At 42.4% G+C, this 14,531-nt stretch overlaps 1 protein-coding gene across 1 annotated transcript in view; it reads right to left on the reverse strand.

Annotated features, from left to right (window-relative positions):
• Positions 1-9,024: 9,024 nt before the first annotated feature.
• Positions 9,025-14,531, reverse strand: part of GRXCR2 (glutaredoxin and cysteine rich domain containing 2) — a 48,780-nt gene continuing 43,273 nt past the window's right edge. Inside the window, exon 4 of the mRNA XM_024575045.3 lies at positions 9,025-9,309. Within this exon, the coding sequence (XP_024430813.2) occupies positions 9,127-9,309 (183 nt within the window). The 3' untranslated portion in view covers positions 9,025-9,126. The remainder of the gene's footprint in view (positions 9,310-14,531) is intronic.

Raw genomic sequence — 14,531 nt, forward strand, 5'->3', positions numbered from 1 at the left:
AAATTACTTCTTATCTTGCCTCTGATCTCTCTCTATTCCTTCTTCCTTCCTTCCTTTCCATTTCTATTCCCTTTTTCCCTCCTTCCCTTCTCCTTTTCCCACAGGTGAGACAATAAAACCTGGAGTGCTGAAAAGACCAGAGTTAGACCATGTTACACCCATAAACGGCAGCTCAAGACCAGTGAGCACAGGAGATTAAGGAGACAGCAGCACTGAATCCCATTGGCATTCTACCATAGAAGTTCATACCATTAACCCAGGGAGTCAGAATAGATCATTTTAAGAAGCAGAGGCTAACAAGAAGAGTCTCACAAACAATGGGAAGACAAAGAAACAATCCCCAAATGAAAGGAAAGGAGGAAGCCTCAGAAAGAATGCTAACTGAAAAAGAGGCAAGTCAACTATCAGATACTGAGTTCAAAGCAATGGTTATCAGGAAGCTCACTGAGCTCACTGAGCTCACAGAGAACTACCAGAAACTACAGGGAAACTACAATGAACTTACCGTAAACTATATTAACATGAAAAATGAAATAGAAACTATCAACAAGGGCCAAGAGGAAAGGAAGAATACAATTTCGGAATTGAAGAACACAGTAGAAGGAATGAAAAGCAGATTTGATGAAACAGAGGATTGGATCACTGAGGTGGAGGACAAAGTAGAAAAAAAACACCCAGAAAGAGCAAGAAAAGGAAAAGAGGCTCAGAAAGAATGAAGAGGCAATAAGGGAAATGCAGGACAACATGAAACGTAACAATATCCGTATAATAGGAATAGCAGAAGGAGAAGAAGAAGAGCAAGGGATAGAAAACCTGTTTGAAAAAGTAATGATGGGAAATTTCCCTAATCTGAGGAGAGAAAAAGTCACCCAAATCCAGGAAACACAGAGAGTCCCAAGCAAGCGGAACACAAAGAGGCCCACTGCAAGACACATCATAATTAAAATGGCAAAATTCCAAGACAAGGAGAGGATCTTAAAGGCAGCAAGGGAGAAACAGGAAGTAACATACAAGGGAGCCCCAATAAGGTTAGCAGCTGACTTCTCAATGGAAACGCTCCAAGCCAGAAGAGAATGGCAAAAAATATTCCAAGTAATGAGAACCAGAGGCCTGCAACCAAGGCTACTTTACCCAGCAAGGCTCTCAATCAAGATAGAAGGCCAAATAAGGAGCTTCCCAGACAAAATAAGTCTAAAAGAATACACTTCCACGAAACCAGCTCTGCAGGAGATGCTAAAGGGACGGCTTTAAGGAAAGGAAGGAAAAGAGAAAGACAGAGGAACACAGGTAGGAATAAAGGCAATGAATAACTTCCTATCAATAATAACCTTAAACGTAAATGGATTAAATGCTCCAATCAAAAGACATAGAATAGCTGAATGGATAACAAACATGACCCACACATATGCTGCCTACAAGAGACCCATCTCAGGAAAAAAAGACTTACACAGACTGAAAGTGAAGGGCTGGAAACAAATTTTCCAAGCAAACGGACAGGAAAGAAAAGCAGGGGTAGCAATACTCATATCAGACAAAATAGACTTCCAAAGAAGGGCCATAACGAGAGACCCAGAAGGTCACTTCATAATACTCAAAGGAAGAATCCACCAAGAAGACATAAACATTGTAAATATATATGCACCCAACATAGGAGCACCCAAATACATAAAGAAAATCTTGGAGGATTTCAAGAAAGATATTGACAGCAACACAATTATAGTAAGGGGTCTTTAACAACCCACTGTCAAAAATGGACAGGTCTTCCAAAAAAATATCAAGAAGGATATTGTGTCACTTCACAATACCCTAGATGAAATGGACTCAACTGATATATAGAGAGGTTTTCAACCCAAAGAAGCAAAATACACATTCTTTTCAAGTGTCCATGGAACTTTTTCAAAGATAGACCACATGATAGGACAAAAAGCAAGCCTCAACAAACTCAAGAAAATTGAAATCATATCAAGCAATTGACTGACAACACGGGATGAAACTAGAAACCAACCTCAAAGGAAAAAACCCAAAACACTCAAAACCATGGAGCTTGAATAGCATGCTATTAAACAATGAATGGGTCAAGAACAAGATTAGGGAGGAAATCAAATACTTTCTGAAAAAAGTGAAAATGAACTCACAACAACCCAAAACCTATGGGACACAGCAAAGGCAGTCCTGAGAGGAAAGTTCATAGCAATACTGGCCTACCTTAAAAAGATAGAAACATTTCAAACAAACAACCTAACCCTATGCCTACAAGAACTCGAGGAACAACAACAAAGACAGCCCAGAGCAAGCAGAAGGAAGGAAATAACTAAGATCAGAGCAGAGTTAAATGACATAGAGACTAAAAGCACAATTCTAAGGATCAATGAATCCAGGAACTGTTTCTTTGAAAAGATAAACAACATCGACAAGCCTTCAAGTAGGCTCATCAAGAAGAAAAGAGAGAGGATCCAAATAAACACAATTAGAAATGGAAGAGGAGAGATTACAACTGATACCACAGAAATACAAAGGAGTGTAAGAAATTACTACGAAGAACTGTATGCCAAGAAATTTGAAACCCCAGGTGAAATGGACACATTTCTAGAAAAATATAATCTTCCAAAACTGAATGAAGAAGAAGCAGAAAATCTGAACAGACCAATAACAGCAGACGAAATTGAAGCAGTCATCAAAAAACTCCCAACACACAAAAGCCCTGGACCAGATGGTTTCAGAGGAGAATTCTACAAAGCCTTTAAGGAAGAGCTAACCCCTATCCTTCACAGACTATTCGAAAAAATCCAAACTGATGGAAGACTCCCAAACTCTTTTTATGAAGCAGGCATCATCCTAATCCCAAAACCAGATAAAGACACAACGAAGAAAGAAAACTTCAGGCCAATATCGCTGATGAACATAGACGCTAAAATTCTCAACAAAATATTGGCAAACCGCATCCAGCAATACATTAAAAAGATCTTACCCCATGATCAAGTGGGATTCATCCCAGGGATGCAAGGATGGTACAATATTCGCAAATCGATAAACATAATACATCACATCAATAACTGCAAAGACAAAAATCACATGATCATATCAATAGATGCAGAAAAAGCATTTGATAAGGTACAGCACCCATTTCTGATAAAAACACTCAGCAAAGTGGGAATAAAGGGAGGATTCCTCAACATAATAAAGGCCATATATGAGAGACCTACAGCCAACATCATACTCAATGGACAAAAACTTAGAGCTTTCCCACTAAGGTCAGGAACAAGACAAGGATGCCCTCTCTCACCACTCCTATTCAACATAGTATTGGAAGTCCTAGCCACAGCAATCAGACAAGAAAAAGAAATAAAAGGCATCCAAATTGGAAAGGAGGAAATGAAACTGTCACTGTTTGCAGATGACATGATAGTGTATATGGAAAATCCTATGAACTCCATCAAAAAAGCACTTGACCTAATAAGTGAATTTGGCAAAACACCTGGATACAAAGTCAATACTCAGACATGAAAGGCATTCCTGTATACCAACAACGAAACTGCAGAAACAGAAATCAGGAAAAACATCCCATTTGATAGAGCAACAAGAAAAATAAAGTACCTAGGAATAAACCTAACCAAGGAGGTACGAGACCTGTACTCGGAAAACTACACTACATTGAAGAAAGAAATTAAGGAAGACACAAACAAATGGAAGCATGTACCATGCTCATGGATTGGAAGAATTAACATCATCAAAATGGCCATACTACCCAACGCAATTTATACATTCAATGCAATCCCTATTAGAGTACCCATGACATATTTCACAGATATAGAACAAACATTTCACAAATTTACATGGAACCATAAACGACCCCAAATAGCTGCAGCAATTTTGAGAAAGAAGAACAAAGCAGGAGGGATCACAATACCTGATATCAAAATGTATTACAGGGCCACTGTAATCAAAACAGCCTGGTACTGGCATAAAAGCAGGCACATAGACCAATGGAACAGAACAGAGAGCCCAGAAATAAACTCAAGTCTATACGGTCAATTAATATTTGACAAAGGAGGCAGCAGCATAAAATGGAGCAAAAACAGCCTCTTCAACAGATGGTGTTGGGAGATCTGGACAGCTACATGCAAAAAAATGAAACTCAATCACCAACTTACACATACATGAAAATAAACTCAAGATGGATAAAAGACTTAAATATAAGTTGTAACACCATAAATGTCCTTGAGGAAAACTTTGGCAGAAAAATCTCAGACATTCCATGCAGCAACATCCTCACAGACACATCCCCTAAAGCAAGGGACATAAAGGAAAGAATAAACAAGTGGGACCTCATCAAAATAAAAAGCTTCTGCATGGCTAAAGAAAACAGCACCAAATTACAAAGAGAACCAACAGTATAGGAAAACATATTTGCTAATGATACCTCAGACGAGAGCCTGATCTCCAAAATATATAAAGAACTCACACGACTCCACTCCAGGAAGACAAACAATCCAGTTAGAAAATGGACAAAGGACTTGAACAGACACTTCTCCAAGGAAGACATACAGAGGGCCCAGAGACACATGAAAAGATGCTCAGCATCACTAGCCATCAGGGAGATGCAAATTAAAACCACAATGAGGTACCATCTCACACCAGTCAGAGTGGCCAACATAAACAACTGAACAAACAAATGTTGGAGAGGATGCGGAGAAAAGGGAACCCTAGTGCACTGTTGGTGGGAATGCAGACTGGTGAGGCCACTGTGGAAAACAGGATGGAATTTCCTCACAAAACTAAAAATGGAACTGCCCTTTGACCCAGCTATTCCGCTACTGGGATTATATCCTAAGAACCCTGAAACACCAATCCAAAAGAACCTGTGCACCCCAATGTTCGTAGCAGCACAACTTACAATAGCCAAGTACTGGAAGCAACCTAAGTGCCCATCAGCAAACGAGTGGATCCAAAAACTATGGTATATTTACACAATGGAATTCTACGCAGCAGAGAGAAAGAAGGAGCTTATACCCTTTGCAACAGCATGGATGGAACTGGAGAGCATTATGCTAAGTGAAATAAGCCAGGCAGTGAGGGACAAATACCATATGATCTCACCTTTAACTGGAACATAAGCAATAGAAGAAAAAAGGAAACAAAATATAACCAGAGACATTGAAGTTAAGAACAATCTAACAATAGCCAGGGGGGAGTGGGGTGGGGACAGTGGGAAGAGGGGATTACAGGAACTACTATAAAGGACACATGAACCAAAACAAGGGGGAGGGTGGGGTGGGGGAGGGAGGGGTGTTCAGCTGGGGTGGGGTGGAGGGATGGGGAGAAAATGCAGACAACTGTAATTGAATAACAATAAAAAATTTTTTTAAAAGATGATTCAAGGAGTTAGTAAGTGTAAAGTTCTTAGAGCAGTGTTCTGCACACAGTACAGCTGATATGTACTTGTTAGTGGAAATAAATAAATAAATTCTGTAATGCAGCCCCAGCGGCTGGCCCAGCTCACCTGGTCCAGCAGAGGAACCAAGACACACTGTGGTAATTAATGTATTATGCTGAGTAGAGGCCCAAGGCTATAACTATAATCCCATTAATGATACATTCTAAGTGTGTTTCCATTTTTGTATCCTCAGGACTTAGTACAAATGCCTGGAACATAGTAGATGTCCAGGGAAATTTTGCTCAATGAATAAACAAATAGATTTCTTTTGAAAACATGTATTCATTTAAAATTTTTTGAGCTTTCAATGGATACAGCATTATTTTAATCACAGCATCACTTTATCATTTAGCCTTCATACTTGTTTCAACTCTGAAGGAATTCCTGTAGTCTCAGGAGTACCAGCTGGCCAACGTTGCCCTAAACCTACCCCTGATACTGGCCTAAACCTCTGACAATGTTTTTAAGATCATGACCAGGAAGTGAATATTTTAGTGCAAACTTATCTCCACTAGCAGGCAAAGAACTCAGATATGTTTGCAATATTTCTTGGTACAAAGGGCAGTTGGCAGGCCCCATGGCTCTATCCTCAAAATATATCCACGATCTGACCACTTTTACCACTTCTCCTAGTACCACACTTGCAGCTGTCAAGAGGATTTTTGCAGGTGGCTGCAAACAGGGCTCCAGCTTCCACCTTTGTCCCATAGTATCTTCTCTCACCACAGCAGCCAGCAGGGCTTGTTAGAACATAAATCAGATTGTGACCCTTCTCTGCTCAAAGCATTTGTATTAATTGGCATCCAATTGGGAAGCCAGAAACCACTCTAGATAGTTCAAAGAGAGGGAATGTGTATTATAGAGAGTTAATCACAAAGGTTAGTGAAAGCATGAAGCCACCACCACCGTTAGACAGGAGGAGCCAAAGGGAAAAAGGAAAACCTACAATCCAAGCTGCTACCGTTAGAACTGACCTGCCTGGGCCAGCATTTCCAGCTGCTGTTGCCACTAATGCAGCTGCCACATGGGGAAGGTTGTTAGAATCCTCAACCTTCAAAAATAAAGACCCTTCCTCCTCAGTCTTCCAGTCCTGCCAGTACCTCCCGGGGGCTGGGGTGGGGCAGGGAGGATGTGGGGGGTGTTCTGGAGCAGAACCCAGGAGGAAGGCAGAAGGCAAGGGAGTCTGGGAAATGTAGTTTATTTTCAAGTCTCCTGCCCCAGGGGTAGGAGGAGGGTATTGAAGGAGAGGGTGTGAGGTTGGCAGAAAATAGATCCCATCGAGAGCAGCACCTCACTCACAGAAAAACCCAAGTTCTTACAATGACTTCCAAGGAAGGCACCCCTCCCCCAAACATATAGGCACCTTCTTTCTAACCTCATTCCCAGCCACACTGACTTCTTTCCTGTCTTTGAGCATTCCAGGCCCTCCTCACTAAAGGTCCAGCATCCACTGTGTCCTCTGCCTGGGACAATCTCACCCCAGATGCTTCACAACTCGCTCCCTCATCTCCTTTGGGCCCGTATTGAAAGGACACCTCCTCAGTGACGACTCCTTGAAAACTAATTTAAAATCTCAACCGCTCCCAATTCCCAACCCCTTTATTGCTTTATTTTTCATCACAGCACTTATCCTTCTCTAATGTATTATACATTTCACATATAGTTTTATCATATTTAAATGTATTTTATCTATATTATATATTTTTAGTTTTCCTTCTCTCACTATGTGCATTTCTTGTATCTTGTATCTTCTTCAATAAATGTCTCTATTTTTCATATTATGTGGCTGGATACCTTCCAGACAGACCTTGTATGTTCAATATTTCCCATCAAAATGTAAGCTCTGTTGGGGGTAAGCTTTTTGCTACTAATATAGCCCCAGTGCTCCATAGATACTTGTTGACTGAATAAATAAATGTAATCACTTGTAAATATATTTGTTATGGGATGAAATGTATTAAAAGCTCCTAGGGGCACAGGGGAAGAAAAAGAAACATCGCTACATCTGTTCCTCTTCTACCCTCACTAAGGCTGTGTTAGATGTCCCTTCCATGTGCTTCTAATGCCTCATGTAATTCCCCCATCCCAGAACTTGTTCCACTATATTGTAATTATGTATTTGCATTTCTGTCTCCTCCACCGAAACCGGAAGTCCCTTGAGAAAGCAGGGGTGGCGCCCATCTGGGTCCCACCGCACATCAGACACCTGGCAGGGTCGTGGCAGGGGTCCAACAGTATTTGTTGTCAAATGTTCCCACCAAAAAGCAGAAAAATACGCTTGAAGGTCTCTCGATGCTATTCCTGCCTCTGATATTCTGGAAAGATTTAAGAGTCAACAGCTGTGAGGAAACATAAACAGAGTCAGCAAACAGTTAAATACAGAAGCAAAGAGAGTTGGTAGCAGTTCTATCGTCTGACCAAGCAAGGAGAAGCAGCATTGTCATGGCTTCAGAGAATATTTTAATCTTTTTATTAGAAGTATTTATATTCCCTGAAAAACATTCCACTGTGAGTTATTTTAAAAGCTGGATATTATCCAATAACAAACAAACCTTGAGAAAATTAAGTTATGAAAATCCAAGTAATTATCACAGAAAAGCAATGTATCTCAGGAGATAACAGATTTTACAGTTTTATTCTCAAGGGTAGTGGGTGTTAGAGTTATAAAGTTCATTAACAAACGCAGTTTTCTAATTTTAGAATCAACTTTAAGAGGAAAAAATTGTCCTCAGTATGGGTAGTCATAGACAGTAGAAAGATAATTGCTAGAAATCAGCCTTGGTCAGTTTTTCTTTTAGAGGTTTCCAGTAGATACCTAGGAAACATCCACAGTCTCTTATGAGGAGACTATAGCTCTATCTTACACTCAGAATAGATTTATTTATTTGGTAATAATTCAGGACTGGAAGAAGTCATATCACACACAAGTACTTAAGCACCAAATTTATCATAAAAAGCTTTGACTTGGCTTATATCCTCGATAGTTTAGAGGCACGCAGAAACGTCTCATCTCATCTTGTCCTAGGAAGGAGGCTTGCTGTCATCTGCATGAATATTACCCAAGCACGTCACACAGGAGGGACTGGAGACTTTGCAGGAAAGGCCTCCTCAGCGGGCCTGTCTTCCGCACAGAGCAGCACGTAACTGCTGTTTTGCTTTTGCGGCCTGCCAGTGCGTTCGGGCATTGGGCATCCCTTCCTTCTTCTGCTTAATTAAAAATTGAATTTGACCAATGATGACTTGAAATGCACTATAAGCAACAAGAATTTGGTTCATCAGAAATCTGCTTTTTTTTTATCTCTTTCTCACTGCCTAGGTTTGCAAAATAACTCCCAACCAGAAAATGACTTCAGCCTGCTGCCTGAAGTCAACATTTATCTGTTCACTAACACAAGAAGAACACTGAGCTAAGTCAAGGGAGATACAGCTATGAGTTCCTGGAAGGGTAATTTTAGAATCAGTTTTAAAGCCGACTCTTATTCGAAAATGCCTCTGCCCCTTAGTCCCACATGGAGATGTTACCAGCCTCTGAGATGTCTTTGAGCAGTCAAGTGTTTTTTTTTTCTTTTTGCCAGGAGTGGAAGAGATCACAGCTACTGTGGCTTCCTTGCTGGGAGAGGGAGAGTGGGGGGCAGTTTATTAGAAATAACTCTAGAGAGGATGTGATAAAAGCAGACATACAAAGCCCCAGGCTATTGATTGCAAATCTGACAAGGCTGCAGGCCATTCTCATTGCAGGCAGGGCACCGCAGGGCCCTGTAGGACTCCTTAAATCTGTTGGCCAGCATCGAGAACTTGCTGCCGTGGCACAGAGAGCAGGTGGCACTGCCCGACCCTCGGCAGTGGAAACAGTTGTCATCTGGAAGCTCCCCTTCCTGCAAGAGATGGGTTGGGTTTAGTTATAGCAGCAGTTCAAGTTCATTGATCGCATGCAGGTCAAAAGAGCACTGGGCTGCTGCAAAGGCTATGGAAAAATAAGGAAAATGTTCCCCACAGATGCCAACGAGGGAACTGGCCAGAGGCACAGAATAATCACAGCAATTTTATCAAAGCAGGTTTCCCGCTTTGACACCTGTAAGAGACCATCCCCTGCTACCATGCCTTGCATTTGTGACTTCACATTCTTCATCGCCTTTGTCACCATGAGGGCAAAGACTTAGCTTTTCTCATTGCCAAATACCAAGAGTGAGCATTTGTAGCCTACCTAGTAGGTGCCAGGCACTGTTCTAAGAGCTTTCTTTCATATATCAACCCATCTACTGCCCACGACATCCCGTGAGATAAACACAAGGATTATCATCACTATGCTACAGATGGAAAAATGAGATGCTGAGAAGTTACATTACTCGCCGGTTGTACTCGCCGGTTGTCACGCAGTGTGGCAGAAAAACAGGCAGTTTTGCTCCGAGGCAGTCAAGACCAGAGTTTATGCTCCTGTGATTTCATATACAGCCCCTCATTGTAGTTGTCCAAAGTAGGTGCTCAAGAAAGATTGTTTTGTGTGACTGAGAGATCAAGTGGATGAATGAGTCGATGCTACAAACTGGGAACTTAGCTCTGAATTCTTGCAATACTTTATCTTTGTTCTCTTTGAGAACTGTGATGGGGCCCCAGGCCTGCCTCTGACATCAATTCTGCACCTTGGGCAGTTCCCTTCACCTCTCTAAATCTCCATTTCTTTATCTGTGAAATGAGAATGATGAGGCTTACCTCTGAGTAGCTGCAATAATAGATGGGAGAGTATATGAAAATATAATTATATATTATCTGGCATATTAGGGGTTCTGCATAAGAGTTCACTTCGAAGCCTTGCTAATACATCTCCAGCCCTCGACTCCCACCCTCTGAAAAACGCCCCACCTACTGTTGTGCTGTCCCCTAAGTCATCTCATGAAAATTGGCCATCTCTGCACTCCTGCGTAGAGACCACGCAGAGACCTATAACCTCCCGAGAAATAAGGAGCCTTACCAGCTCTAAACCAGGTGGATCCAGCACCAGGTCTTGTCCATTTCATCTTCAAATCCATCCCTTTCTTCCACCCCACAGCCACAGTCCTAGTCCAGACACCTACCGACTCTGGCAGGAACTCAGTGTGGACGCCTGCCTCTGGTTCTGTGGGCTGTTCTCCCCACCGACACCCAACTCATTAAGTGGCCTGCAGCTGTGATTGCCACTCAAGAAACCTTTTAATGAGCATGTGCTTTCCAAATAAACTTCAGATCAAAACCCAGTCCCCTCAGCTGTTTAAATGTTTAGTCACATCTTTCCTCTGGCTCTTAGCTCTCCCTGCAGCTGGACTGCAGAAACCTTTCCCTCCTCCCCAGCCAGCCAAGTCCTACTGTTCTCTAGTGTTCTGGAGCCTTGCCCACCCACAGGCCTGGACCGGGAGTTCCACCAGTCTGTACTGCCCCCTGCAGGGCAGTCTCCAGCCCTACTGAAAGCTCCTGCTGACTAGACAAGGGAGCTCCTGGAGCTGGCTGGTCTCACATCACTCCCTGGATATCCCTTGCAGTGCCAGGAAAATATTTGCTGCTCACATATTTGCCAAAAGAATAAACAAAGAAAGCAATGATGTCTAGGGAACACTTTCTATTCTTAAATTCTAGGAAATACCAACACAGCTAGAATCTGCTGGGTGGCTCAACGCAGCTAACACCGCTTTCTTTTATAACCTCATAATAAAAATAATCTCTGAAAAGGGAGGCATTAGTTCTGAAAATAGCTCCATTGTGCTGTACAGTGCTTAAAACGGTGTTAAATTTTATTCATTCTAGATTTAGGGAATGGAAGTGATTATACAACTGACAAAAACCTAAATCCTGTCTCTGTACCCTTCTGTTAATATTTTATTGATTGTTGCCATACTTTCATATATTAACAATGGAGGAATTTGTTTTCTTCTCTAAAAGTATTCAAAAGAAATACATTTGCCAAGATGTTCTTAAAGCAAATTGCTGCAGAACATTTATCTGCCAAATCCACGTTTTATACTTGATCCCAATGAGATTTTAATGCTACAAGTTGATGTTGTCAAAGAAAGTACAGAAGAATCACAACATAATGCTACACATGTGATCTGAAAATTAGCTTGTATAGAATGTTTAATCAGATATTGAAAGATTAATAAAATGACCCAGTAAGCCTGCTATAGAGAACAAAACCAAATCATTAATCAAATTTTACCTGATGTGTTGCTGGAGATTTTGCTGGAGTTTCCATTCTTACCTTGGGTCACCACCCTTCTCCAACCACTCACCCTCAACATGTTCATTTAATTATTTAATGATTCATTAAATCAAGTATTCACTGAGCTGCTGTTCTATACAAGGCAGGCAGGATAGAAGAATCGGTCTTCCATTCGCATTATGTTTTATGTTTTATGTATGCATCATGTTTCTCAGAAACTATTCAGTAACAGGACTTAGAACACAGTTGTACAGCATAGCTTCAGTTCCAGAGCCAACAAACCTCCACAAACCACCTCCTACTGGCTCCACGTGCAAGGCAAGGGGCCTCAGCTTTCATTGCAGACCCAAAGGCTTGAGTAGCTCTGAAGATGGTAACCAGCACCAATTTGGAGGCTGCTCAGCAAAGTGGTCACCACGGTGAGATGGGCAGTCAGGTGGACCTGAGTTTGACTACTGGCTCCTATGACCTCTGGCAAGTTACTTAACTACCCTGAACCTTAGTTTCCCCAGCCACAGAAGGAGACCACTGGTAATGTCCACCTCACAGAGTCTTTGCAAGCATGAAACAGACTATGGTGTGGAAAGCGTCGGGCATGATGCCTGGCTATTGTGGACCCTCAGTAGATGGTAGCTATCATTACTGGTGTTTATTTTTTATTGCTATTATTTCAAAGGCAAGAGCACATAAAACGTAAAGGAGCCCAGATGATACATGGTCTCAAATCCATGGAACGCAGAGGCAGATCTTGCCCCTTCCACGTTTCATGGTAGCTCAGTTCAGTTCCCCCTCTCCTTTTCTTCCATAGTTATTACAGAGGCCCAGCGTGGCCTGGCTTTCAGCCCCACCCTGCCTTTTCATCAAGGTCCCTGCCGCTGCCCTGTCCCACACAACACAACAGAGAGCCTCCTGGTCAGAAGGGGCCCCTTGGTGTTCTTCTCTAGATGAAGCTTGCCTGGACATTTACTGCATGAGGGAGTGGGCAAACAAATAGCAATTTAAAACAGAGTCTAAAGGACAGGCAAGTGAAGTATCACCTTTCACAGCAATTTTCTGCTGCACACCCCTGCCCTGGTTTATGGCACTACGGCTGAAACACAGGGCTCTCTCCAAATGGAATTTAAAGGTGATTGTCCTATGAGGCCTGTTGTTGCTTTTCCATTCAGGGCTGCCATGTGATCTGTACTTTAGCATTCTGGCTCTCGTCTGAAAATCAATGCTCCTGCCAGTTATAACATGGTATGAAAAGGGATTGAGTGAGTGAACGTTAACATGGGGAGGGAGTGCTTGCACGACGGTGTTGTCTGCCACTGCTGTACCACATTCTGAACAGTGCTGTCTAGGGCAGACAGGGGCGGAACCCTTCTGATCAGCTGGCACTTGGGTCCCAAACTCCAAAGTTCTTTCCACAAACATTTAATATTTACTGAGCACCTATTACATGCCAGACTCTGGTTTGGAAGGCAATGGAACTACTGTCTTACACCCAACATAAGCATGGCCCGTGCCCTCACAGAGACTAAATCTTATGCGGTGAGAACAAACATTAACCAAATAATTGCACAAATAAATACAAGACTGCAACTGTGAGGAGGGGTGTGGGATGCCCTGGTCCCTCCTTGGGAATTTTATCCTTGTGGAAGTCAGGGGAGGCCCCTCTGAGGAAGTAACACCTCCACTGAGACCTCAGGGGCTGAAGGACAGGCAGCAAGGAACCTGCAGAACATTCCAGGCACAGGGAAGTTGTCTCTGGTGAGAAAAAGCCAAGAACAGCTGAGGGGCAACTAGACAGGCAGTGTGCCTGAGGCTGAGAGACTACGGAGAGATGTGTAAGAGATGAGGCTGAAGAGGCCAAGAGTGGCCAGGCTACAGAGTGTTTTTGAGCGAGCTGTTTTGGTTTTAGCCAAGTGAAGAGAGGCCAGTGAAAGATTTTGGTGGGGAGAAGGGAGATGAAGGGATGACATAGATTTGCATTTCAAAAATACCTTATTGAGTGTGAGATCCAGTTAGAAGGAGACGTGAGTGTCAGTGAGCAGAACTTTTAACAAGAGCCTTTCGTGGAAGTCTGGTCATGACCCTCTTGTCCCTGTCCCCCAAACCCTCCCGGGGTGGACATCACTCTAGTGCAAGGAAGCCTTTGGCCCATGTTGTCACATGAAAAAAATGGCAGGTGACAGTGTGCCCCACAGAAAGCTTCAAATCCCAAAAGATGGAATCTAAAGAGAAAAAAAAAAAGCACTTCTGCTGCCATCCAAGCTTTTACTCTTAGTTTAATTTCATCATAATTGCTTTTCCCACCCCCAACCCCCACTGCAAACTAACGAATATTATCAGTCTCCCCCTCACCTGAGCATGTATGAGCAACAGTTTCTGGGGGTGGGGGGAGTGTATATGGAGAAAAACATTTGAACTATTTATATTTTTATCTAAAGAAGGCATAAAATTAAGCTTTACTAATACTTTCAAAAGAAATTGCTATGCTAATTTTTAATAAACTAGTTGACACTGGCACCTTCACTAAGACTGGCAGTCACTAGAAAAATGTACCCAAGGGACCCTGGAATAAGCATGATGTACCCTGGCTGGTGTGGCTCAGTGGATTGAGCACCAGCCTGTGGACAAAAAGGTGGCTGGTTCGATTCCACTCAGGGCACATGCCTGGGTTGTGGGCCAGGTCCCCCGTTAGGGGCACATAAGATGCAACCAATGTTTCTCTACCTCTCTTTCTCCCTCCTTTCCCTTCTCTCTGAAAAAAATAAAAATAAATATTTTTTAAAAAGCATGATGTAAAGTGACCCCACTTCACATAAAGTGACAATGGTGTCCTGGCTCATTCATTCACTTTCAGCATATTGCAACATTTTGCAGTTTACTTGTGCTTGGTCTCGTGGATTTACAAATGATACTGTT

The sequence above is a fragment of the Desmodus rotundus genome, chromosome 10 (assembly GCF_022682495.2).
Source record: "Desmodus rotundus isolate HL8 chromosome 10, HLdesRot8A.1, whole genome shotgun sequence".
NCBI lineage: Eukaryota > Metazoa > Chordata > Mammalia > Chiroptera > Phyllostomidae > Desmodus > Desmodus rotundus.